We start from the raw sequence: 24044 nt of genomic DNA, 5'->3' as shown, positions 1-24044 counted from the left end.
AAGCTTCTGAGTCTCACTATCTGCCATGATCTTTCTTGGGAAAGCCACATTTCAAACCTGGCCTCCAAAGCCAGTCGCTGACTGGGAATCCTCCATCGTGCAAAGTCCTTCCTCGGCCCACCTGAGCTCCTGACCACATACAAAGCTTTCGTCCACAGCCCTATGGAGTCCTGCTCTCCCCCCTGGGCTGGTGCTCCTGCCTCCCACCTTTCTCGGCTTCACGCTGTAGAAACCAAGGCATTTTGGATCATTGGCATCTCCCACGATGAGGCTGAGTCTTTGGGCCTCTCACTCTCTCACCGCAGGCAAGTCGGTGGTCTTTCTGTCTTCTACCGTCTCCTCTCCAGTCTCCCCCCCCCCGCTGTGTCTGCGATTTGTCCCCACCATATTTCCACAGGGAGCTCGAGATCCGCCAACAACCCCCTTCTAGTAAAACTACCAAAATCACTGCTCACCTTCACTCTTTCATTCCTCTTTTTCCCCACCTTTGGAATAAACTCCCTCTACTCACTCTGTTCAATCCCATTCTTCCCTCCAGGCCTTCAAAACAGCTTTTCACCACCACCTCTTATCATCCCCCATCCAAATCCTCGATCTTTTCTACCTCCATTAATCCACCTCAAACCCACCTCCTTCAAATTCTCTGCTTTCCTTCCTGAAAGTCCCTGTAATGTCCATCTTGTATACCCCGTGTTCCCCGCCCCATCCCTCTCCCTTCCACAGATCTAATGTCTCTGTTCCCCACTGTTTTGTCCTTCCCACTACCGCCATTCTTGTCTCATGCCCCCCTTGCTGTGTGGTGTGTCTTAGCTCTCATACGAGCCTCGACAAGGTATACAAAAAAAAACCCTGAGGTGCACCGCTGTTGATAGGGATGGGAGGAGATGTTGAACCATCAACGATTACAGAGATGAAGCAGTCGGAGAGAAAGCTCGATATGAGAGAGCAGAGCGAAGGAGGAAAGCTGAAAGAGGGAAGCTTGGATATCAGACCCCAATGCCAGACTGTCAAAGGCTTTTGAAATATCAAGGCCTACAACAAAGGATTCCCTAAAGTCTCTCAAAGGAGAGGCCCAGACATTCGTAATGTAAGAAAGGATATCACCTGTAGATGTTGACTTGCGAAAGCCAAATTGATGGTCAGATAGAAGACTGTGAGATTCAAGATGCTTGAGAAAATGGGAATTGAGAAGACATTCAAATACTTTGGAAACAGTAGAAGTCAGAGCAATAGGAAAGTAGTTCGAAGGGTTTGAACGATCACCCTTCTTTAAAATAGGCTGTACTCAGGCATATTTCCACGCAAGAGGAAAGGTTTGGGTTTTTAAACAAAAACGAAACAAACGAGCAAGCACGGGTGCAAGTTCTAAAGCACATTCCTTCTAGACATGGGGAGGAATGCCATCTTGCCCGTCGGCCTTGCTTATGTCCAGAGAGAGGAGTATTTTTTTGACTGCATGAAAAGAAATTATAGGAGGGGTGGGACATAGGATTGTTGTGGTGAGCATCAGAGGGAGATGGAATGTTAGTCATCCAGTGTGGAGTTAGAGGAAAAAAAAGAGAACCAAAAAGAGTTGCTTTGTCGGTCGGAGAGACAGCGGTAGTATCATCGGAACGGAAAAGCGAAGGAAAGGTAGAGCGACAAGTTGTTGGAGATACTTTGAGCTTAGGACCAGAAAGATCTATTAGTGGAAGAAGATGAGAGGTTGTCACATTTGTTTTGAATAAATGAATGCTTCGCCTCACGAATAACATGTTTGCAATGACTTCTGGCGGATATGAAAGCTGAATGCGAGCCTGAGGAAGAAGAGTTTTTCCGTGTCCGATATGTGGCATCCCTTGCACGAATGGCCACAGAGCAGGAATTATTGAACGAAGAATTGGTTGGAGAGATAGACTTGAAAGAAAAGGGGATATATGCCTCCATTCCTGCAACAATAACCTCAGCAGGGTTCCCACTGACCTGGAAAGTCAGGGGAAGTTAGGGAAAGTCAGGGAATTGAGGTTGGTCAGGGAAAGTCAGGAATTTTTTTTGTTGGTCAGGGAAATGTGTGATTCGTGCCTAATGATCTTAATTAGTACCCTTTACACCCAGTCAATTATTTTGTTCATGATTATAATAGTTTTCTTCATTGCTCTTTTCATGAATTGTTTGCTGTGCAGGCAGATGCTTTTCATGATGCTGTGCAGGCAGAAGGTGGAGTCACCTCTGTGAACATTGATAAGCCACTATTGATGTATGTCAGTGGTTCTCATGCCAGGTATCAAGCAGCACTGGAATGTAAACGTAAAGCCACAAGTGAGCTCGATCAAAAGACTTCAGCTAAAAAGAAAGCATGTGAGCAGATAAAAGTGCTTCAGACTAAAAAGGCAAAATTAATGGAAGAAGCAGCAACTGAATCTCGGAAGGTTGATATGGAAATAGCAGAACTACAGAAACTAAAGAAGTAACAAACTGACATTTCACTTAATGTAAGCAACTGTGTCCATACTGTATATGTTACCTATTGTAATAACGTTACTCAAACAATTCACATTTGTTTCCTTAATTGCTAGTTTTTTCCGACCATATAATTCTAAGCTACACACGCTGCTTGATGTTATTGACATTTTCGCAATTCTAGTATATAACATCTCGACTGTTACTGCAACTTCCCATGTAACATTTGAGTAATTTCACTTCTGCGGCGGTGAACATCCCTGCATCCGCAGGGAATGGTACAGGAATACCCATCTAACCGTAGAAGTTCAACAAACAGTCATTTTTAGGACCAGATGCTTGTAGAAAAATGTACAATATAGTAGTCTGTTAGTCGTTTCTGCAATATCATCGGGTGTTCTAGCTTGTCTGCAATGTCACATTAACAATATCAATATTTCGTTGTTATTTTGCAAGATTTAGATGTTCTAAATGTTGCTAAATTTTTTCTGATATAATTCTGATTGAGTCATGGTACCTGGCACGTTTGACATTTGTATGATTTGTGTTTTGTAAGTTTTATATTAATAAAAAAAATTAAAATGCCAGTGCGAGCTGGGAAAGTGTACTTTCTGGACCATTTTCAAAAAGACCGAAGTTAACACCCAAATGAAGAATCAGTTTAAGTTCCCAACAAAAATGGTATTCAGAAGTTGTCCAAAGCATGCCTACATATTTTAAGATTCAAATAAATTTTGAAGCGGACACAATTTTCTGCTGGTATTGGCATTTTAAAAAGAAGAAAAGAATTGAAAATGATTGCATGTACACCATGTATAAATCAAAATGGTGATGGAAAGTAGTCGGTGTAGGGGAGGAGGAGCCGACTAAAATAACTTTATAAATTTTTACGTTTGAAAAGGTCAGGGAATCTTTACCAACAAAGTCAGGGAATTTCATTTTTGAGATTGAGTGGGAACCCTGCTCAGCTATACGCTCAGCAGAGTTAGAGGCATCTCCCGAGGAGAAGCAGTAATCTTTCCAGGGAAAGTCAGAAAAGAAGTTTCGTAAACCAGTGCAGTCAGCATTATTGAAATGCCAATATTGGCGTTTCATTGTCACAGTCAGAGGAGAAGTGGTGGTGGTGGTAAGTAAAGTGATGTTCATAAGATTGTGGTCAGAAGAACCAATTGGAGGTGAAATTGTGTAGTTGTAATGCAACGGATTGGAAGTGAAGAATAAATCCTAAGTATTGGGCCAAAAAAAAAATGTTGCATTGGCGTAACGGGTCACTGAAAAATAGGGTAGGTCGGTCGGGATCTTTTTTTTTTTTTTTTTTTCCTAATAAATCCCTCCCAAAATCTCCCCCGGCTCGAGTACCACCCTTTTTGTCGGCGGGTTCTGTCCGAAACACTTCCGGGTTTTTGCGATCGCGATCGCAATCAACAAGATACTTGAAAACGATAGCAAAACAACAAAAATAGCAATAAAATAGGGTCGGCAAAATTTTTCGATAGAAAAAAAACGTAGGGTCGGCGGAATTTTTAGGGTCGGGCGGGTTACGCCAATGCAACATTTTTTTTTTTTTTTTGGCCTTGGTGGTGTGGTCACGGCGATCTGGGATATGGGTAGGGTGGTTGAAAAATTATTCCAAATCATGAAGAATGGAAAATGTGAGAGCTTCAACTCCCCTAACATCTGTGTGGGAAGATTTCAGCTACTCCCTGTGGTGTACATTGAAGTCTCTGAGATAGAGAAATTCTGCTTGAGGGTGTTCGGATATCATGGCCTCATGGCAAGAGTTAAGATAGTCAAAGAAAGCTATTAAGTTTGTCGAATTGGGAGAGCAGTAAGTGAAACAGAGAAAGATAGTGATGGTCGGGAAACAAATCTTAAGCCAGATGACATCAAAGTTTGGAGATTTGAGGTCCACAAGGCGTATGGCAGGCGTGTTAATGTTGGAGTGGTGACCTTTGGCCTCAGTTGACCTTTTAACCTCAAAAACAATAGGCTTCTTCTTATGACAAACTCTACCATGTGGTGATGTTTCGTGAAGATCGGTTTAAAATTGTGACCTGTTGGCAACAAACAAACAAGACAGACAGAATTACAAAATCGACTAACCAGTATACTTGAAAAATCTTCCATTTTGCAAGTAATAAGAAAGATGCCATGCAAAGCATGATATTTGCAAAATCACTTAAACAAATTTGACCATAAAAATAGTTGGTGGTTGAATCCATTGACCTGATTTGCACATCCTTTTCAAATTCCAAGTCAATTGGATGAAAATTGAGGGTTTTAGAAATTTCACGTGAGATGTTGACCTTTTGACAAGATCGATAAGTTTCTTGCTTATGACCAGCTCTACCGTTTTGTGAAAATCAGTCTAAAATTGTGACCTGTAGGCGATTGACAGACAGAATCACCGACCAGACCAACTAATATGCTTGCGAATCTTCGATTTTGCAAGTAACAGTCGGGTGAAAACATTACTTCCATCCATCGCAGATGACGGAGGTAATTATTACAATCGATTGAACGCAGTGTGAATTTAGAGATCATTTCGGTCATTTGTAGAGGTCTTAGACCTCCAGCTCACAGGTTCTGCATTCGTCAGACCTCTTACGTGATAGTAATGGAATATGGATTAAAGATCAATAATTTGCCCTCTTTTGTGAAAAGATGAATCTTTGTAACTTTGCATTACTTCAATCTCTGAAAGCAACAGTTCTGGCACATGCTCCCATACCTGACCTGACCTGAACAGTTCATGACCTGTGTGTGCTTCTTTATCTGAATCTGTTTAACTGATGATGTGATTGCTTCCAGGAAACCAAGCACTTTCCACGTTAAAACCTTCTCTGAGGTTCTCCGTGATAAGATGCGACGACGAGGAATGGAAGAACTGGATGAGGCCCAGATTGGTTGTTCAGATCATGCAAACATACCTGCCACGGGCAGCCATCACCGATCTTCACGACTGCTTTTGAGCAAAACCATTGCTCGTGAGGTTGGTGGAGTGTGTCAAGCCATTTGGCTTTCAATTGTGCTTTATCAATACAAAATGGCATTCACTAAAAGCACAAGTGTGCATTTATAATATGGTATCCCTGCATCATATGTTTACTCAAGTGCTTGAGGTGATATATGGGCCGAGGTTCAGATGTAATGACAACCTCACCCCAGGACAAAGTACCATTTGCCAAGGTTAATGTGAAGACTTTGGAGCAGATTCGGTTGGAAAAGACCCAGCTTCACACTGAGAAGAAAGGAGTAGATGAAGATCTTGAGGTCACTACGAAGACAGAGGATCGAGTATCGTTTCACCATTTGGAGAAACGCCCAAGGCTGATTCGACTATCCAGGACTGTACTGCCAGGTAAATGCTATACCTGTGTGTGGTCTGGCCATATCACACAAGTGCATTTGGAACTCCATATCTGGAGCCCATTGTCGTTGACCTTTTTAATGGGCAGAGTATCCAATACATCAGTTCTGTTGCTCTGTTGGGGACGGTTCTGCATCATGGATTGGTCCAAGTTCTCACCAATCACAGTGCTCTCTGCCTTTAGCGTATTTTGCAGCTTTTGTCAGCGTTGTCGTTGATTGCATAATGTTTTGTATGCGGGATGCAAGTCACCGTGTTCATTGATTGACTTTTCACGGGAATCCCATGCCTCAATTATCTCGTGGTTCACCCTTGATGATACTGTGTCAAAGATGGAGGTGTGTGTCTGTATGTCTGTCTGTGTGTGTTTTTTCAACTCTATGTTCTGCATGCATCAAACATTTGTCTGTGGTGCACCATACACTGAACGATGATGACCGAAATGGCATCTGTGCCTGTTTTCTCAAATCCCACTCTGCTTTTCGTGCTTTTCTTCTTCGTGCGCTATTCTATCTGTCCTTTTACTTTTGCTGCCTTCCATCTGCCTTAAAGTTGGCAAACATCATTCCCATTCACAAGAGGGATACAAATCCGATACCATCATTATCATTTTATCCACAAAAAGTACACTTGTTTCCCATTATTAGCAAAGTCATGGAATCAATCATTGCTCTTGACATCAAGTACTTCCTCTTTTCAAATAGCCTGATCTCTATCCCTCAGTTCCAATTCTGTCACTCAACTTTGGACGTATTGCTTCTCTCTCATCAAAAGTCAAAGGCCATCACCTCAATCTCAAAGTGGTCAGGACAATATCCGTGCCATTTAAGTCTGGCATCCTTTATTTGCTAGTCTCTCTGACTACATCATGTACTTTCGCACATGATTTTCTAACTTCCTCCATTTACACAGTAAACACATTGCTATCAATGGAATCCTCTTCATGTGGAGGCCAGTATGCCCCAAGGCAGTCTCTTGGATCATGTTTTGTTCCTCGCCTTCATAAACGACCTATTTGATGCTCTGGAGAACCCTCCCTTCCTTCCCTCCCTTCCTTTTTTGCAGATGCCCCACATTCTATCGTACACTATCCCCTTCCCACTGACAGATGAACAACAGCTGCATCACACACTGCCGATCTGGAATGTATTCGATTCTAGTCTGACAAATGGAACATGTCCCCAGGCTGGTCTTTCTCCGTTATACTGAGTTATTCCTTGAAATATTGGAACTGTTTGCAGTCTGTAATGCCTTTGTCCATATCTCAATGGAGTACTGCTCTCCTCAATGGACTGGCACCCCAGCATCACATTGGTCTGTCCTCGATTCTGTGGAATCTGAAGCTTTCAACATTATTGGAGTGTCCCATGATGAGGCCAAATTACAAAGCCTGTTACTCACATTGCAAACAATTCAGTGGTCTTTTTTTTTTCATTCTTCTTTTTTCCACTTCCCCTCCTCCACTCCAGCTCTCTCAATCTTCTGACCCTCCCCAGTTCCTCCACTCCCCACGTCCACATGGTCTTCTGGTTAAACTCCCAAAACCCAAGCTTGCCATGTACTGTTTTATTCTGTTTGTGCAACTGCCTTCCATTGGTGGTTCAATCATATTCTTCCTTCCATGGCTTCAATGTTGTTGTCAATGCTGATGTTGTCCACCCCATTCACCCTACCTAATCCAACCATCTTGCAGGTTTCTGTGTTTGTTTCTCTCCTCTTTTTTTTGGTATACCTTGTCGAGGCTCGTGTGAGAGCTAACACACAACACACAGTCACGAGGGCATGAGACAAGAGGGGCTGGAGTGGGAAGGACAAAACGGTGGGAAACAGAGACACTCGGAGATCTGTGGAAGGGAGAGGGATGGGGCGGGGAACACAGGGTATATAAGATGGATATTACAGGGACTTTCAGGAAGGAAAGCAGGGAATTTTAAGGAGATGGGTTTGGGGTGGACTAATGGGGGTAGAAAAGATCGAGGATTTGGATGAGGGAAGATAAGAGGTGGTGGTGAACAGCTGTTTTGAAGGCCTGGAGGGAAGAATGGGATTGAACAGAGTGAGGCAGTTTATTCCAAAGGTGGGAAAAAAGAGGAATGAAAGAGTGAAGGTGAGCAGTGATTCGTGATTTTGGTAGTTCTACCAGAAGGGGGTTGTTGGCAGACCTTGAGCGCCCTGCGGAAATATGGTGGGGACAAATCGCAGACAGAGCAGCGGGGGGACCGGAGAGGAGACCGAAGAAGGCAAAGACCACCGGCCTGCCTGTGGTGAGAGAGTGAGAGGCCCAAAGACTCAGCCTCATTGTGGGAGATACCAATGATCCTAAATGACTTGGTTTCCACAGCGTGAAGCCGAGAAAGGTGGGAGGCAGGAGCACCAGCCCAGAGGGGAGAGCAGTACTCCATCAGGCTGTGGACGAAAGGTTTGTATGTGGTCAAGAGCTCAGGTGGGCCGAGGAAGGACTTTGCACGATGGAGGATTCCCAGTTGGTGACTGGCTTTGGAGGCCAGGTTGGAAATGTGGCTTTCCCAGAAAAGATCATGTCACATAGTGAGATGCAGAAGCTTGAACGAAAGGACTTCTTCCAGAGTATTGTTGAGAAAGTAGATGGGGGCGGGGGGGCGGTTTCCAAACGGTCCTTTTGGAGAGACATTGTGAGAGTGTGAGATTTGTCAGGATTGAAAGACATGTTCCACGTGTTGGACCAGTTTGTGATTTTACCCAGATCTGCAGTGAGGAAAGAAGCTGCTGCTTGCCAGTCTGAGGGATGACAGATGGTACGGCAGAGGGGGGAGTCATAAGCAAAAAGATAAAGAAGATTTTCCAGAGAATCGGAGAGATAATTGATGAAAACCAGAAAAAGAACAGGGCCCAGAACGCTGCCTTGAGGAACTCCAGCCTGGACAGGAAGAAGGGATGAAAGAACTCTATTTAGGGCCACACGTTGACTGCGACAGGAGAGGAAGTCTGCAAGGCATGAGTGGAGGTGGCTTTGGATACCATCGGAAGAGAGTTTGGTGAGTAGGACAGCATGCCAGACTGTCAAAAGCACGCGATATGTCTTGGGATATGGCTCTGATTTCATGTCTGGCATTGAGGACCTCCATCCAGTGTTGGGAGAGCAGAATCAGCATATCCAGGGTCGTGCGAGTGACCTGGTCTAAAACTCTGTGCAGTAACTTTGTACATTCAGTAAATGTACAAAGTTACTGTACAAAGTAACTGGCCAAGCCAGCACATTTTAACAACTGGCACTTGATGGATCTCAATTAAGCTGTTTACACATGACCACATTGCTGACTCACTGATTATTAACACATTAAAACAGGAAGGAAAAAAAATAATGCGATAGTCGACCCGGCCTCAACTATTTAAACAAGGCTTTTCTCTCGATGACCTTCCGTCACAGCCTCATGGTTCAAGAGCCATGTCCCTCCGTTATAAATCCATACCATCCAAGGTGCCTTGAAAATATATTGGCTGCTCAGAATGTCTGGCATTTACTTCCTTTCTTCTGAATACTCTTTGGTGACATTTCATGAGTCGAGGTTCAAAAACGGGAAAGAATCTATGTCATAATTGTTGCCTTGACACATCGGGCTCTCTTTGCCCAACGACCAATCACAGGATCTCAAATCTTGCAAAGAACATGTAAGTGAAAACTCTGGAAGAAGAAGTAGTAGTAGTAGTTCGGCTTCCTAAGCATCATGGCTTCTGTAACCCCGTCGAGCAGTACTGGTGGGAAGAGGAAGAGGATTGTTCTCACAATCAACCAGAAGATTTACATGATTTATTACATGATTATTACAACCAGAAGATGTACATGATTACATGAAGATGTACATGAAGATGTACATAAAACCCAGAAGCATTTGAGGAATGCAAAAAAACTACTCCAGAGATTACTTATGTTTGAGAATGAAGAAGGGGGAAAATAGAAATGTGTTGATGTGTGAGTCCAACATCGGATCTTCAACCATCTAAGACCCTGTTCTTGATTGCACGGCCCGCGAGCCACTGGTGGCCTAAAGTGTGGCCCTTTATGTGCGGCTGATAATACAAAAATGTGAAACACCCCACCATAAACCGCCATAAATGCTATCAAATTGACCAAATGGTCTCAAATGAGTGTTCCATCGTGAAGTATATATGTAACAACTACATCAGGATATGGTTATAGTCTACAAACAATTATGCTTGCAGCCCAGTTAACCGCAACAAAGATGAGTATGTGGAGGCGGGGCCTAATAGCACCCATTTTGGAGTCCTGCAGGCAGTGTGTCACCTCTCACACTGATGACGTCTCGGCAAAAGTGGACCCCCTCAAAAAAAAAGTGAAGATCAGTGATCTATGACATCAAGGTCCAGAAGGACAAGTTATTGGAATTTTACACCAAGTTGGAAACTCAAAGCTGCCGACAAGCGCCATACTCTACACAAGCCAAAGACGGAGCAGTTAGATAAAGTTCTGTACGCATGGTTTACTCTCAAGCGTTTGGGGGAGGAGTGCCAATCTCAGGAACGATGTTAATTGAGACGGCAAAGTATTTTATGATCAGATGGGATTGTCTGATCAATGTGCCTTTTCTGTTGACTGGCTGGCTTGTTTCAAGCTGTGATATGGGATACAGCACCTTTATGTCTCAGGAGAACAAAAGTCTGCAGGTCCCGATCCAAGAAATTTCCAGTGTGGTGATGCAAGCAAGTGACGATAATCCACTTCATATCTTGACGGGAGTCGAAATTGAAGATTGGCATGAAGTGACCTGTGTTATGACTGACTGAAATAATCTAGTGTTGTTAATCCACAGAAGGAAGTTGAACAACAAGAAGACTACGAAGAAGATTTTTCAACTGAGCATGTCACTTGAGCTAATGCTGGGGTGTGTTCCATTACCAATCGGCTTGTCTAGCGCTTGCTAAGTGGCTTAAGCACTCAAGAAATCACTCCAATGAAACGGTTGATGAGTAACGGCTGGCTTGGCAAGCGATAGCAAGTTGATTGGTAATGGAACGCACTCCTGATAATGGTCTTGGCATGCTTGTGAAGTTTTCTGAAAGGCAGAAAGCTTACAGCACCCAAGAAGTGATGCAGCTGAACATCATACAACATTTCACGAGGAAAAGGCAAAAAACAGTGCAGCAGTCCAACATAAGGAAATGGTTCAAGAAAGTTTGGAGTTTGACAAGATGATGAGGCCGATGATTTTGAGAAAGTGAAAGTTGACACTTTTGATCATCCATCGACTTCAAGACTAGTTTATATTTTATAATTCAGGTACATTATTGTTTTGCATAATTCATTGGTAATTACCTTTGTATTGTACTGTAATAATGCTATTATTTAATCTATTTTTCACATGCAAAGTTTAATAAGTTGCTCTTGTACCATTCTATGTAACATTTAGATAACCGGCAGGGGCAAAGTCCCATGGGTGCTGGATAACTCAGCTTTTTCTGTGTATGCAAACATTGGAAGCCGTGAAATATGTGACTTCTTTTTGGATTTGACCCCCCAATTCATTCCCCATGGGATGGGGACTTTGGGTCACAGGAGGTGAAAACAGGGTGAAAAAAATTTAAACTCAAAATTTGATGTTGGGTCATTTCAGTTGGAACTTTTTGCCATCTTTCAATTTTGGTGGGAAACGTGGGCATTTGCGATGGCGTGCCATCGACTTCGCTCTCGTTTTAACTTGGTCCTGCAATGTTTTGTTTTCCAGATAGTGTTAAGCATGAAGTGGTGAAGCCAAGTACTGCATCCAGCAGTGGAGAAGCAGATGCACAAACTTCCACTAAGGTACCAGTATATGGACTTCATTCAATCCTGCATGTTCACCAAAGAATGCAACACCACTGGCACTTGGAATCAACCAAAGCATGCAACATGTTCACCAAAGAATGATGGCATACCTTATAATATGCATTGTTGCCGCACATAGATGAATACATTGGTGAGGGATAAGATTTTCTTGTTTTTCTTGTCAAACGAAGTTCTTTCATTTTCTCGTCCATCTGCATCATACAGGATAAGCCTTTGGAGGGAAAGCTGCAGGTGAAGAGCTTTGAGGAAATCATCAAAGAGAAACGACAACGACAGAAAATGCAGAATGAGCAGTCTGCACAGGAGCCCAATGTGGACAGCCCTCCAGCTCAGGTCCAGCCTCAGGCCAAATCCGGTAGGTGCACCTGTGGTCGTTTCTCCTTGATGTTTTTATTTATTTTTTGTATACCTTGTCGAGGCTCGTATGAAAGCGAATACACAACGCACAGCGAGGGGGGGCATGAGACGAGGGGCGGGAGTGGGAAGGACAAAACAGTGGGAAACAGAGACATTCAGAGATCTGTGGAAGGGAGAGAGATGGGGTGGGGGAACACGGAGTATACAAGATGGATATTACAGGGACTTTCAGGAAGGAAAGCAGGGAATTTGAAGGAGGTGGGTTTAGGGTGGATTAACAGGGGTAGAAAAGATTGAGGATTTGGATGAGGGACAATAAGAGGTGGTGGTGAACAGCTGTTTGGAAGGCCTGGAGGGAGGAATGGGATTGAACAGAGTTTCTTCTTCTTCTTCTCCTTCTCCTCCTCCTCCTCCTTCTCCTTCTCCTCCTTCTCCTTCTCCTTCTCCTTCTCCTTCTCCTTCTCCTTCTCCTTCTCCTTCTCCTTCTCCTTCTCCTTCTCCTTCTCCTCCTTCTCCTTCTCCTTCTCCTCCTTCTCCTTCTCCTTCTCCTTCTCCTTCTCCTTCTCCTTCTCCTTCTCCTTCTCCTTCTCCTTCTCCTTCTCCTTCTCCTTCTCCTTCTCCTTCTCCTTCTCCTTCTCCTTCTCCTCCTCCTTCTCCTTCTCCTCCTCCTTCTCCTTCTCCTTCTCCTTCTCCTTCTCCTTCTCCTTCCTCCCCCGTTACGGGTCGCCACAGCAGATCATCCGTATGAGCCGCATAGTGATTTGGCACATGTTTTACGCCGGATGCCCTTCCTGACACAACCCTGGTCGCCTCTTACGACACAGGGATAAAGGTACACCTATTTTAACCGGGGTATACACCGGCCCAGTACACTGGTACTCACTTCGCCGACCTCGGAAGGATGACAGGCTGAGTCAACCCCCTGGTGTATTAATTCAGTGGCTCAACGGGGCTTGAACTCAGGACCTTTTGGATCCCAAGCCGCTGCCCTAACCACTGCGCCAACACACCAGGCTGGGATTGAACAGAGTGTGAGGGAGTTTATTCCAAAGGTGGGGAAAAAGAGGAATGAAAGAGTGAAGGTGAGCAGCGATTCGTGATTTTAGTAGCTTTACCAGAAGGGGGTTGTTGGCGGACCTTTAGGCGCCCTGCGGAAATATGGTAGGGGAAAATCGCAGACAGAGCAAGGGGGGTGGGTGAGACCGGAGAGGAGACTGTAGAAGCCAGAAAGACCACCGACCTGCCTGCGGTGGGAGTGAGAGGCCCAATGACTCAGCCTCATCGCAGGAGATAGCAATGATCCTAAATGCCTTGGTTTCCACAGTATGAAGCCGAGAAAGGTGGGAGGCAGGAGCACCAGCCCGGAGGGGAGAGCAGTACTCCATCAGGCTGCGGACGAAAGCTTTGTATGTTGTCAGGAGTTCAGGTGGGCCAAGGAAGGACTTTGCACGACGGAGGATTCCCAGTCGGCGACTGGCTTTGGAGGCCAGGTTGGAAATGTGGCTTTCCCAGGAAATATCATGTCAGATCGTGAGACCCAGAAGCTTAAAAGAAGGGACTTCTTCCAGAGGAGTGTTGAGAAAGTGGATGTGGGTGGGAGTCCAAATTGTCCTTTCAGAGAGACAAAGTGAGAGTGTGATATTTGTCCGGATTGAACAACATGTTCCACGTGTTGGACCAGTTTGTGATTTTATCCAGATCTGCAGTGAGCGAAGAAGCTGCTGCTTTCCAGTCTGAGGGATGACAGATGGTACGGCAGAGGGTGGAGTAATCAGCAAAGAGATAGAGGATTTTCCAGAGAGTCGGAGAGATCATTGATGAAAACCAGAAAAAGAACAGGGCCCAGAACGCTGCCTTGAGGAACTCCAACCTGAACAGGAAGAGGGGATGAAAGAACTCCATTTAGGGCCACACATTGGCTGCGACAGGAGAGGAAGTCTGCAAGCCATGAGTGGAGATGGCCTTGGATACCATTGGAAGAGAGTTTGGTAAGTAGGGCAGGGTGCCAGACCGTGTCAAAAGCAAGCGATATGTCTTTGGATATGGCTCTGATTTCGTGTCTGGCATTGAGGACCTCCATCCATTGTTGGGAGAGCAGAAGCAACATATCCAGGGTGGAGTGACCTGGTCTGAAACCAAATTGTTGATCGGAAATCAAGCGATTGGAGAAGAGGAAGGATTTAATGTCTGAACTGGTGATGGGTTCCATAATCTTTCTGATGATTGGGAGAAGGCTGATTGGTCTGTAGTTGCAGGGATCTGTTTTTGCACCTTTTTATGCAGGCAGTAATGTTCGCTGATTTCCAAGCAGATGGCAGATGACCTTGAGCAAATGAGAGGGTCAAGAGAATAGAGAGAGGGTGAGCAAGAGCAGAGGAGCAGGTTTTTAGGACACGTGGGCTGATGTCGTCTGGACCGGTTGCAGAATCTGAGTCGAGGTTTGACAGCAAGCTCTCCACTTTGTCAGACGAAAAGGACACGATGTCCACGGACAGTTGGGTGCGACTGGGTAAGGTGGGTACAGAAAGCGAAGGTTTTCGGGCACAATATTTCGATGCAAACAACGAGTTTAGTTATTCAGCTTTTTCACGTGCGGTATCAGCAGTGCGGCCATTTGAGGTAAGGGAGGGGATGGAGGGGGAACATACACCAGAAACAGATTTGATTAGACACCACCAGGATTTGGAGGAGGGAGAGAGGTTTGAGAGTTCAGACTTAAGCTTAGAAAGATGTTGTTTTTTCACTTTCCTGAGGGTAGATACACACTTGTTCCGAGCTTTATGGAAGGAACTGAGATTATCCTCAGTTGGGTTTGCTTTCCATGTGGCAAAGGCAAGTTGTTTCAGGACAACTGCTTCGCCACAAGCTTCAGTTAACCAAGAGCGGGAGGAAGGGTAGGACAACTGAAGTCTATCGGGGATAAATCTGTGCATGAGGGAGACCAAATTTCTTTGAAATAATTCCCAGGATGAGTTGACGTTGGAGAAAGTAGCGATGGGAGACCAGTCTCGAAGTTTGATGGCTGTATGGAGGCACTGCCAGTCAGCTTGAGTGAAATGCCAGACTCGACGGCGCCGAGGTGGTTCTCTGATAACAGCCAGAGAGATGTCCACTTTGACAAGCACATGGTCAGAAGAACCGATTGGAGCAGAGGAAGAACAGCTGATATTTTCAGGGAAATTTATCAAAATCAGATCCAGAAGAGATCGAGTACCATTGGTTGAGATCTGGGTCGGGAAATTGACCGATTGAGTCAGTCCCAATGAGTCGCAGAAAGCTTTTGCTGAGGTGCCATGACAGGTGAGAGAGGTACCCACACCTAGCCAACTGGCATGATGACAATTGAAGTCACCACATATGAGGAAGAGAGAGTTCGGACGAGAAGATCGAAGTTGGTAAATGGTAATGAGAAGATAGAAGTTATTCATTTTTAATCCTCGTGGAGAAGCTTTGGAGGTATGTTGTATGGTTTGGATTGATGAGGCCATGACGGCACACAGTTGTTTTTCCAATCAAACACCCTTTTTATGTTTTGGAAATGCATCAAATTGACCTGCTGGATGGATTAAATTCATTTACCACAAAGCCAAAACTGTCCTTTCACCTTCCTTCTCCCCGTTGGCTTTCTTCCACTACACATTGATGTAATTTGTTGTTTTTTTATTCATTCTCATCTCCCTTTCCCTCTATGCTGTCACAAAGAAAAACCTCAGGTGAATGTGCGACCATCAGTCGTAAGACCAGCACTTCCAGCAGGACTTCTTGGGATGCTGCGCAAGAGAAAGGCCCCAGTAATCCAGCCCTCTGCTGTGGCAGCTGTGAAACCATTCCCTTTTGACACCTCAGAGCAATGGTCCACTGAACTGAAAATTAAGCAAGAGGCACAGGTGAGCTTGCTACGGGGTCTGAATATTGGCCAGCCAAGCAACATTTCTTTATGGCCTTTGTATTTATTATGTACACAGTGCTGAAATCTTTACGTCCTCCTTTTGCCATTTTTTCCCCTATGACCTATAAAGCTCCCCTTTCTTACTCTTACTCTTACCTTATTATTCATTCTGATCAAATTATTTTGCCTTCTTTCCACACTCCTATGCTCCAATGCCGTCATTGCTTATCTCCTATCTTTTCACTTTCCCTCTTCCAAATTTAGTGCCTCCTCATTCCATGCGCCCGTCATTATGAGACGGTCCTTTTAAGTAAAACCCATTGAGTCGCACTACATAGATAAAGCAAATTGTCTTCAAATATCCATAGATAATTGATGTATATATGGTCAATCGTGATGCACAGTGCCTATAGAAAGTCTACACCCCCTTTCAAAATTTTCGCATTTTGGTGCCTTATAGCCTGGAATTTAATTGACTGTTTCCACCTTCATTTACACATTGTATCACACAACTTCCAAGTGAAAAATAAATTCTACAATTTTCTGAAAATTAATTAAAAGTCCAAAAATAGAATATCTTGGTTGGATCAGTGTCCACCCCCCTTAAAATTGCAATTGTAAATTAGCTCAGGTGTAACCAATCACCTTCCAAATCACAAACAAAGGTAATTGGCCTCCACCTGTGTTAAATTGTAGTGATTCTGATTATTTCAGAATAAAAGCTGTTTCTGTGGGTTTCCTTTACTGGGTTGTGCATTTCACAGCAAAGACTCAACCATGAACACCAAGAAGCATTAAAAAGACCTCCGGGATAAATTTGTGAAAAGGCACAGATCAGGGGATGGGTATAAAAATATTTCAAAGGCCTTGAATATCCCCTGAAGCACAGTCAAGACGATCATTAAGAAGTGGAAGGCATATGATACCACCAAGAACCTGCCTCAATCAGGCCATCCCTCCAAACTGGATGACCAAGCAAGGAGGAGACAAATCAGAGAGGTCACCAAGAGGAAAATGGCAACTTTGAAAGAGCTACAAGCCTTTATGGCAAAGACTGGTCACTGTGTGCATGTGACAACAATATCCCAAGCACTGCACAACTCTGGCCCATTCAGTAGGGTGGTACGAAGGAAGCCATTACTCAAAAAACACCCACTTTGAATCCGATTTGAGGAATGCAAAAAAACTACTCCAGAGATTCTGAAGCCATGTGGCAAAACGTTTTGTGGTCTGATGAAACCAAGATGGAAATTTTTGGTCTAAATGCAAAACGTTATGTTTGGTGTAAACCCAACACAGCACATCACCGAAAGAACACCATCCCAACTGTAAAGCACAGTGGTGGCAGCATCATGTAATGGGGATGTTTCGCATCAGCAGGGACTGGGGCACTTGTCAGGATAGAGGGGAAAATGGATGGAGCAAAATACAGAAAAAGCCGACGGAAACCTGCTGCCCACTGCATGAAAGCGGAAATTGGGACGGACGTTCACATTTCAGCATGACAACGACCTGAAGCACACAGCCAAAGCTACACTGGAGTGGCGAGGGAACAAAAAGTTGAATGTCCTTGAGTGACCCAGTCAGAGCCCCGACCTAAATCCAATCAAAAATCTGTGGCATGACCTGAAGATTGCTGTCCATAAACACTCCCCACGCAACTTGATTGAGCTTGAACAGTTTTGTGCAGAAGAATGAGCAAATATTGCCCAATCAAGGTGTGCAAAGTTGGTAGAGATCTATCGCAACAGACTCACAGCTGCAATTGCTGTCACATGTGCTTCCACCAAGTATTAACTCAAGAGGGTGGACACTTATCCAACCAAGATATTCTATCTTTGTATTTTTAATTAATTTTCAGAAATTTGTAGAATTTGTTTTTCCCTTGGAAGTTGTGGGTTATGATGTGTAAATACAGGTGGAAAAAGTCTGATTTAATTCCACACTCTAAGGCAACACAAAGTGAAAATTTTGAAAGGGGGGTGTAGACTTTTCTCTCGGCACTGCACACAAGTATTTTGATGTGGAAAGTGCACCATAGCGATTCATGTTTTCTTCCCTTTCTTTTAGACTCAGGAGGATGAGAGATTAAGGAATACAAGGCAAGAAGACTATCAGATGTGAGTCACCTGATGAGGGTCTTACAGAACCTTTAGAAACAAATAAATTATTATTCCATGGACTAATCAAATACATCTTTGTCAGAATACCTTTTTTGTGTACTAAAAATTAATTTTCTTGACACGAGGCTTTTTTTTATTGTCTTTGAAAGTGCAATATAATAAGTCACCTCCTTCAGAACTGACTAAAAATTTAAGTTTGATGTTGGCATTTCCTTTGAAAGCATTATCGAAAAATTGTTGATTTTGTACCCGCTCTGCCACAGTGATGAAATGCCACAGCCAAGTGTTTGCGACGAGCAAACGCGCATCCCACCAACGGAGCCACTTCGGTCCAAAATTGAGATGGTCGCTGAAGAAACGAGACCTCTGGAAGCAGTGTGTAATTCTCTTCAGGCCGACCTGATGGAACCAGATTCCGAAGCAAAATGCAGCTACAATGGTGCCGAAAACACACCGACAAGCGGCCCTGCGAGGGCCAAGAAACCCGTCCGCAGAGCCAGCACAGTATCATCCCGTAAGAAAAGCAAAGACGATCCTGGGGTGGGACTCCAGCGAGGAGACTCCGAGGGCCCCGTGGACGAACTGGAGGAATTCATCATGGAATTTTCAGAGGATGGAGTGGGAGCAGAGCTGCAACTGCAACCGAATCAGGATGATGATGACATGCTGTTGCTGGAGATTGATGAAATGATTAACAGCTAAGAGACTACAGTGCAGCATCAAAAATGGAAGGCACTTCAAATATGGACATGAACTTGCACTGTCATGCCACACTGGCTATTTATGCTGCATTATACACAAAGTAGTTGTCCGCATTTTTATTGTACCTCCAAGTACATTGAAAACTGTCTCTACAGGAATACACGGAATGGACAAAGTACGTGGAGTAAGAAAATCCAAGCTGCTTGTACACAAACCCGGAAACCTCAAAGATTGTTTATTTTGAAGACAGGATCAGGGATGTGCATTCAATCCTTTATTTTTTTTTTCCTCCAAAATGTTAAGTATTGACTCAATGTCGGTGAGCTTGACATCAGATGTTTTGATCCATTAATACTTTTACATTTTTGGTTAAAATCTTAATATGTGTGCTTTCAAAGGACCAATCGACTTTCTTTTTTTATCGTGGTGTTATTACTTTTTATTTGTATAGTGAGATGGCAGAAAGAGTTGAAAATAATCTTGAAAATTCTCACAAGGATGCTTCACCCCCTGTTTGATTTCATTCCTTTGCTGTTCACCAAAACTCATCAAATTTGCGAAATTGACAGATGGAGTTCTACTCTGCCGTAGTTTTGTTGCGAACGTGACCACGTCTTGATTGAAACACTGGCCTGGGTCCACAGGCAGTCCCTCGAGGTGAATACTGTCAGATGTGGAAATGCACCGCATTGAAACATAGTCAGATGTGGAAATGCACCGTGCTCCATCCAAATGGGCCTTTTTGTAAATTATTTTTTGCAGACAGAAGTGAAAAAGATTGCTAACATTTTTGAAATTTTGCAGACAGAAGTAGCAGTAGAACTGGGAAGACACTAACTAAATTGATACACCTTATTGTAGTTGTATACAGTGGACATCAAACGTCGTTACAGTGCAAATGTACAAATCAAGATTGTCGAGCGCAAATATGTAATTTCGAAAACAACACAGAAAATTCTCTGTACAGTCACCATTGATTGATTGATTGGAACATTTTCGTCAGGAGAAGAAAAGTGTAATGCATTGGATGCATTTTGTTGCTTTTTCTTTGCGATAATGATTGTACATCACAGTTTTGAAGGGCAACCTCGTTGCTTTTGCCTACTTTTCTTTCTTTGCTCGTCTACAACAGCGTACATGCCATGGCTTTTTCTTTCAATTACGATTTCGTATTTACTCGTAGCTTGTTGCTTTTGGACGTGGGTTTGTTGATTTTATTGCCCTTCAATTCCGATGCACTTTCTCTTGCATTTTCTGTGAATTTATCTTCGTGATTCACAGTTTGTACATCTAAACTGCACCTGTCATTGTTTTCCATCCTAGAGCTTTCCAAAATGGAATGTAATGTGAAAGATGTGTTGGCTAAATTGTAGAGTTAGTGCTTCAATGGATTTATAATTATGAAAGGACCCAAGATTAGCGACGGACACATTTGAACTTATTCTTGGTTCAAAACGAAGATGGGGACTTTTTCTGATGGATTGCTTGGAAGGACTTTTTAATTTTTGTTTGCAGGGTCTTACATGAATGCAAAAGTGCATGCATATGACTGCTGCACATTAGTTTTTGAGAATAAAACGATTGAAGTTATCGATGTACATTTTTACAAATACTGACTCTTGTGATTTATTTTTTTTTCTTCCAGGGTTTAATTAAAGAGGGTTTTTCTTCCAGCGTTTAATTAAAGAGGGTTAATCCTGGCTCTATCATGTGTTTTTCATTTATTGAACATGATTGTGCCCTCAATTAAAGAGCATCAACTGCTTTCCTTTGCAAACCATATGACCAATGATAACCACTCAGTTTAAATGTCTCTGACTGGCCTCTGGTGGAGGTCTACATTTTTCAGAAGTCATCTATTTAGTAACCATTGATAAATTTAGCTATGTTGTACAGGTTAGGGATGAAGTACGTAATGGGAGTGAGTAATAATTCAGATTGTGTGTGCTTTGCTGGAATTTTGGGTTTTGGATGCTTTCACCACTGTGCATATTACCTTTGTGACTAAAAATTGAACCTTTGTCCTGATCTAGATGGTTAGGATAGACACTATGACCGTGACCCTTATAAACCACCTCAGTCTGCTTGCCAAGCCGAATTGAGAGTGGACACAAACTTGGAGTTCATGAATATACAAAATGACCATTCTTCGGCATAGCATAGATGTTGGGTGAGGAGAAGGGTGTGCTTTTGTACCAGCCATTCAGACACAACTTGATGAAACCAGATATATATATATATATATATATATATATATATATATATATATATATATATATATATATATATATATATATATATATATATATATATATATATATATATATATATATATATATATATATATATATATATATATATATATATATATATATATATATATATATATATATATATATATATATATATATATATATATATATATATATATATATATATATAATGACCATCGAAAAATACACATGTATGACATTTGGACATCTCGAGTTAGATTCTGCACGTTGTCTTCCAAAATGGGGACTAGAAATTCATCAGATGCAGAAGTACTGTAATGTACACACTGCTTTTTTACTTCACATAATATGTGAATACATGTCCATGCACATGCAAAATGGTTCGTTTAAAAATACCAGATATCTGAAATGGCTGTGTTTGGAGCAAAGTCAAATTGCAACTTTGGACATTGGACATTGTCTCCAAAGTTGCGATATTTTCCATCATTACCTTGATCAAAGTTGTTGCAGTCAAGCAGGTACAGCAAATAGTTGAGGTAATTGGACTTTTCTTGGAGCAACAGTGTAAAAACCTTCCCCTCCCTGTTTCATTTTGTGAAATGTTCGCAGAACAGGACACACATAGTGAGGGCAAAAGACCGCAATTATGCTCTTTGACATTATCAGATACATCACGTGGGCAAAAGTATGCGGACACCCCTTCTAATTAGTGAATTTGGCTATTTCAGCCACACCCATTGCTGACAGGTGTATAAAATCAAGCACACAGCCGTGCAATCTCCACAGACAAACAATGCCAGTGGAATGGGCCATACTGAAGAGCTCGGTGACCTTCAATGTGGCACCATCATATGATGCCACCTTTCCAACAGGTCAGTTCATCAAATTTCTGCCCTGCTAGATCTGCCCTGGTCAATTGTAAGTGCTGTTATTGTGAAGTGGAAACGTCTCGGAGCAGCAACAGCTCAGCCACGAAGCGGTCGGCCACACAAGCTCACAGAATGGGAGTAGTGAGTGCTGAAGCGCGTCGTGCGGAAAAATCTGTCGATTGCAACACACTACCGAGTTTGAAACTGCCTCTGGAAGCAACGTCAGTGCAAACACGGTTCGTCGAGAGCTTCATGAAATGGGTTTCCATGGCCGAGCAGCCGCACACAAGCCGAAGATCACCATGCACAATGCTAAGCGTCGGCTGGAGTGGTGTAGAACTCACTGCCACTGCACTTTGGAGCAGTGGAAACACGTTCTCTGGAGTGATTAATCGCACTTCAACATCTAGCAGATGGATGAATCTGGGTTTCGCGGATGCCAGAATGCTTCCTGCCCGAATGCATAGTGCCAACGGTAAAGTTTGGTGGAGGACGAATAATGGTTGGGCTAGGCCCCTTAGTTCCAATGAGGGTAAATCTTAATGCTACAGCATACAATGACATTCTAGACAATTCTGTGCTTCCAACTTTGTGGCAACAGTTTGGGGAAGGTCCTTTCCTGTTTCAGCATGACAATGCCCCCATGCACAAAGCGAGACCCTTACAGAAATGCTTTCTCGAGATCGGTGTGGAAGAAGTTGATTGGCCTGCACAGAGCCCTGACCTCAACCCCATCGGACACTTTTGGGATGAATTGGAACGCCGACTGCGAGCCAGACCTAATCGCCCAACATCATTGCCCAACTTCACGAATGCTCTTGCGGCTGAATGGAAGCAAATCCCCGCAGCAATGTTCCAACATCGAGTGGAAAACCTTCCCAGAAGAGTGGAGGCTGTTATAGTAGCAAAGGGGGGGGGGGACCAAGTCCATATTAATGCCCATGGTTTTGGAATGAGATGTTGGACCAGTTGGTGTCCACATACTTTTGGCCATGTAGTGTACTTTGGCCGAGTCTTTCTGCTTCTGTTGTGTATTTTTGCTGAGCATGCATTACCCTCCAAAGTCTTCATTGCTCAGCATCCTGTGCACATCTGTGTTGAAGTTCATCAGCCGTCTCATTCCTCTGCCTCATTTGTTTTCTTTCTTAATCCTGTGCAAAGTCTATGATGACGTTGTTTAAGAAATTATCCCACTTCAGAGTGGCTGTACCACCACCACCACCAGCACATGGCATGTTTCAGAACAGGCTAATAAGATGACGTCATTAATTCAAGACTTGAACGTGGCAAGTTCATCGTCCTTTGTCAGAATATTATGTTGAGGACAATGAAGTAACATACCAAGTTTGGGTTTATTTGAGCCAGTAATCTACTGAGATATTGTTACGGATTTGGAAGCCTTGGGCACACAGACAGTCAGCAACCCCTGCAGTTCAGTTATTTCGATAAGTATGTGTTTATAGTCAGGGCCCCATCCTTCTGTCTAATGGGTTAATTTCATGTGTGCGCTGTGGGTTTCTTTTATAGTCAGGTTTTTTACATCGCCAACAAATCTCCGTTCTTCGCTCATCGCCTCAGCTTCGACTCCACCCCTCGTCCAATCCAGAGACGAGTTACCTCAGGGCGGCTTACCTTGAGTTACCTCAGGGTTACCTCAGGGTCCAGCTAGATTGGATGTTCGCCACCGTCAAATCAGGAGGCGAGTGGGAGGGGAAGAAAATCCATCGGACCTCGCGAAAGGGAAGAGTAGAGTGGTCGTCAAGAGGAGAGTAGTGTTTCATCGTGGCCATTCCTTTAGGAGCGTCAGAGCAGTCAGTGTGGCCATTGCTCTTGGAGAGTACTGCAGTCATCGTGGCCATTGCTTTGGTCTGTCGTCGTCGTGGTCTGCGGTCTTTGGCGGGCTCTTCGTGGTGGTCGAGCAGTCAGGATCGTGGATTTCGGGTCGTGGGTTCGAGTCCCACCGTGGTGGGTTGGAGTCGGTGTGACTGCACGAGGCGGAAAGGTACCTGGCCAGGCTCTGTTCCCCCAGGTGAACTATCCTCCTCAGCTGGAGGACCGAATGAAGACCCGACGGGGTCCATTAATTTTGGGTGTGTGTGTGTCCATGGGTCCCGCCCGTCCTTAAGTAGAATTGCTTAAGTGTTTTCTTTTCATTGTACATTGCATTTTATTTGTGATTAAGTCTGCTCTGTGTCTCCCTCCCTTATAAATAAACCCTCTTGTTAACTGTTCCAGTTCGT

General features: G+C 43.6%; 1 protein-coding gene across 5 annotated transcripts in view; it reads left to right on the top strand.

The window, feature by feature from the left end:
* The window catches only part of ZC3H11A (zinc finger CCCH-type containing 11A), a 95633-nt gene extending 75322 nt beyond the window's left edge, over nucleotides 1-20311 (top strand). For 4 of the 5 annotated variants that reach the window (XM_085890067.1, XM_085890077.1, XM_085890086.1 and 1 more), the window contains 7 exons: nucleotides 5251-5431; nucleotides 5608-5800; nucleotides 11530-11606; nucleotides 11835-11985; nucleotides 15690-15874; nucleotides 17947-17996; nucleotides 18263-20311. In XM_085890067.1, the coding sequence (XP_085746193.1) occupies nucleotides 5251-5431; nucleotides 5608-5800; nucleotides 11530-11606; nucleotides 11835-11985; nucleotides 15690-15874; nucleotides 17947-17996; nucleotides 18263-18701 (1276 nt within the window). In that variant the 3' untranslated portion in view covers nucleotides 18702-20311. The remainder of the gene's footprint in view (nucleotides 1-5250; nucleotides 5432-5607; nucleotides 5801-11529; nucleotides 11607-11834; nucleotides 11986-15689; nucleotides 15875-17946; nucleotides 17997-18262) is intronic. The other variant, XM_085890058.1, reaches the window with a different exon arrangement.
* Nucleotides 20312-24044: the final 3733 nt, after the last annotated feature.

This window comes from Eptatretus burgeri, chromosome 1 (assembly GCF_056783735.1).
Source record: "Eptatretus burgeri isolate ZD-2024b chromosome 1, Ebu_testis_v1, whole genome shotgun sequence".
In the NCBI taxonomy this organism is placed as follows: domain Eukaryota; kingdom Metazoa; phylum Chordata; class Myxini; order Myxiniformes; family Myxinidae; genus Eptatretus; species Eptatretus burgeri.
Note: the sequence above shows the minus strand (reverse complement) of the source record. Positions and strands in the feature narration are given on the sequence as shown.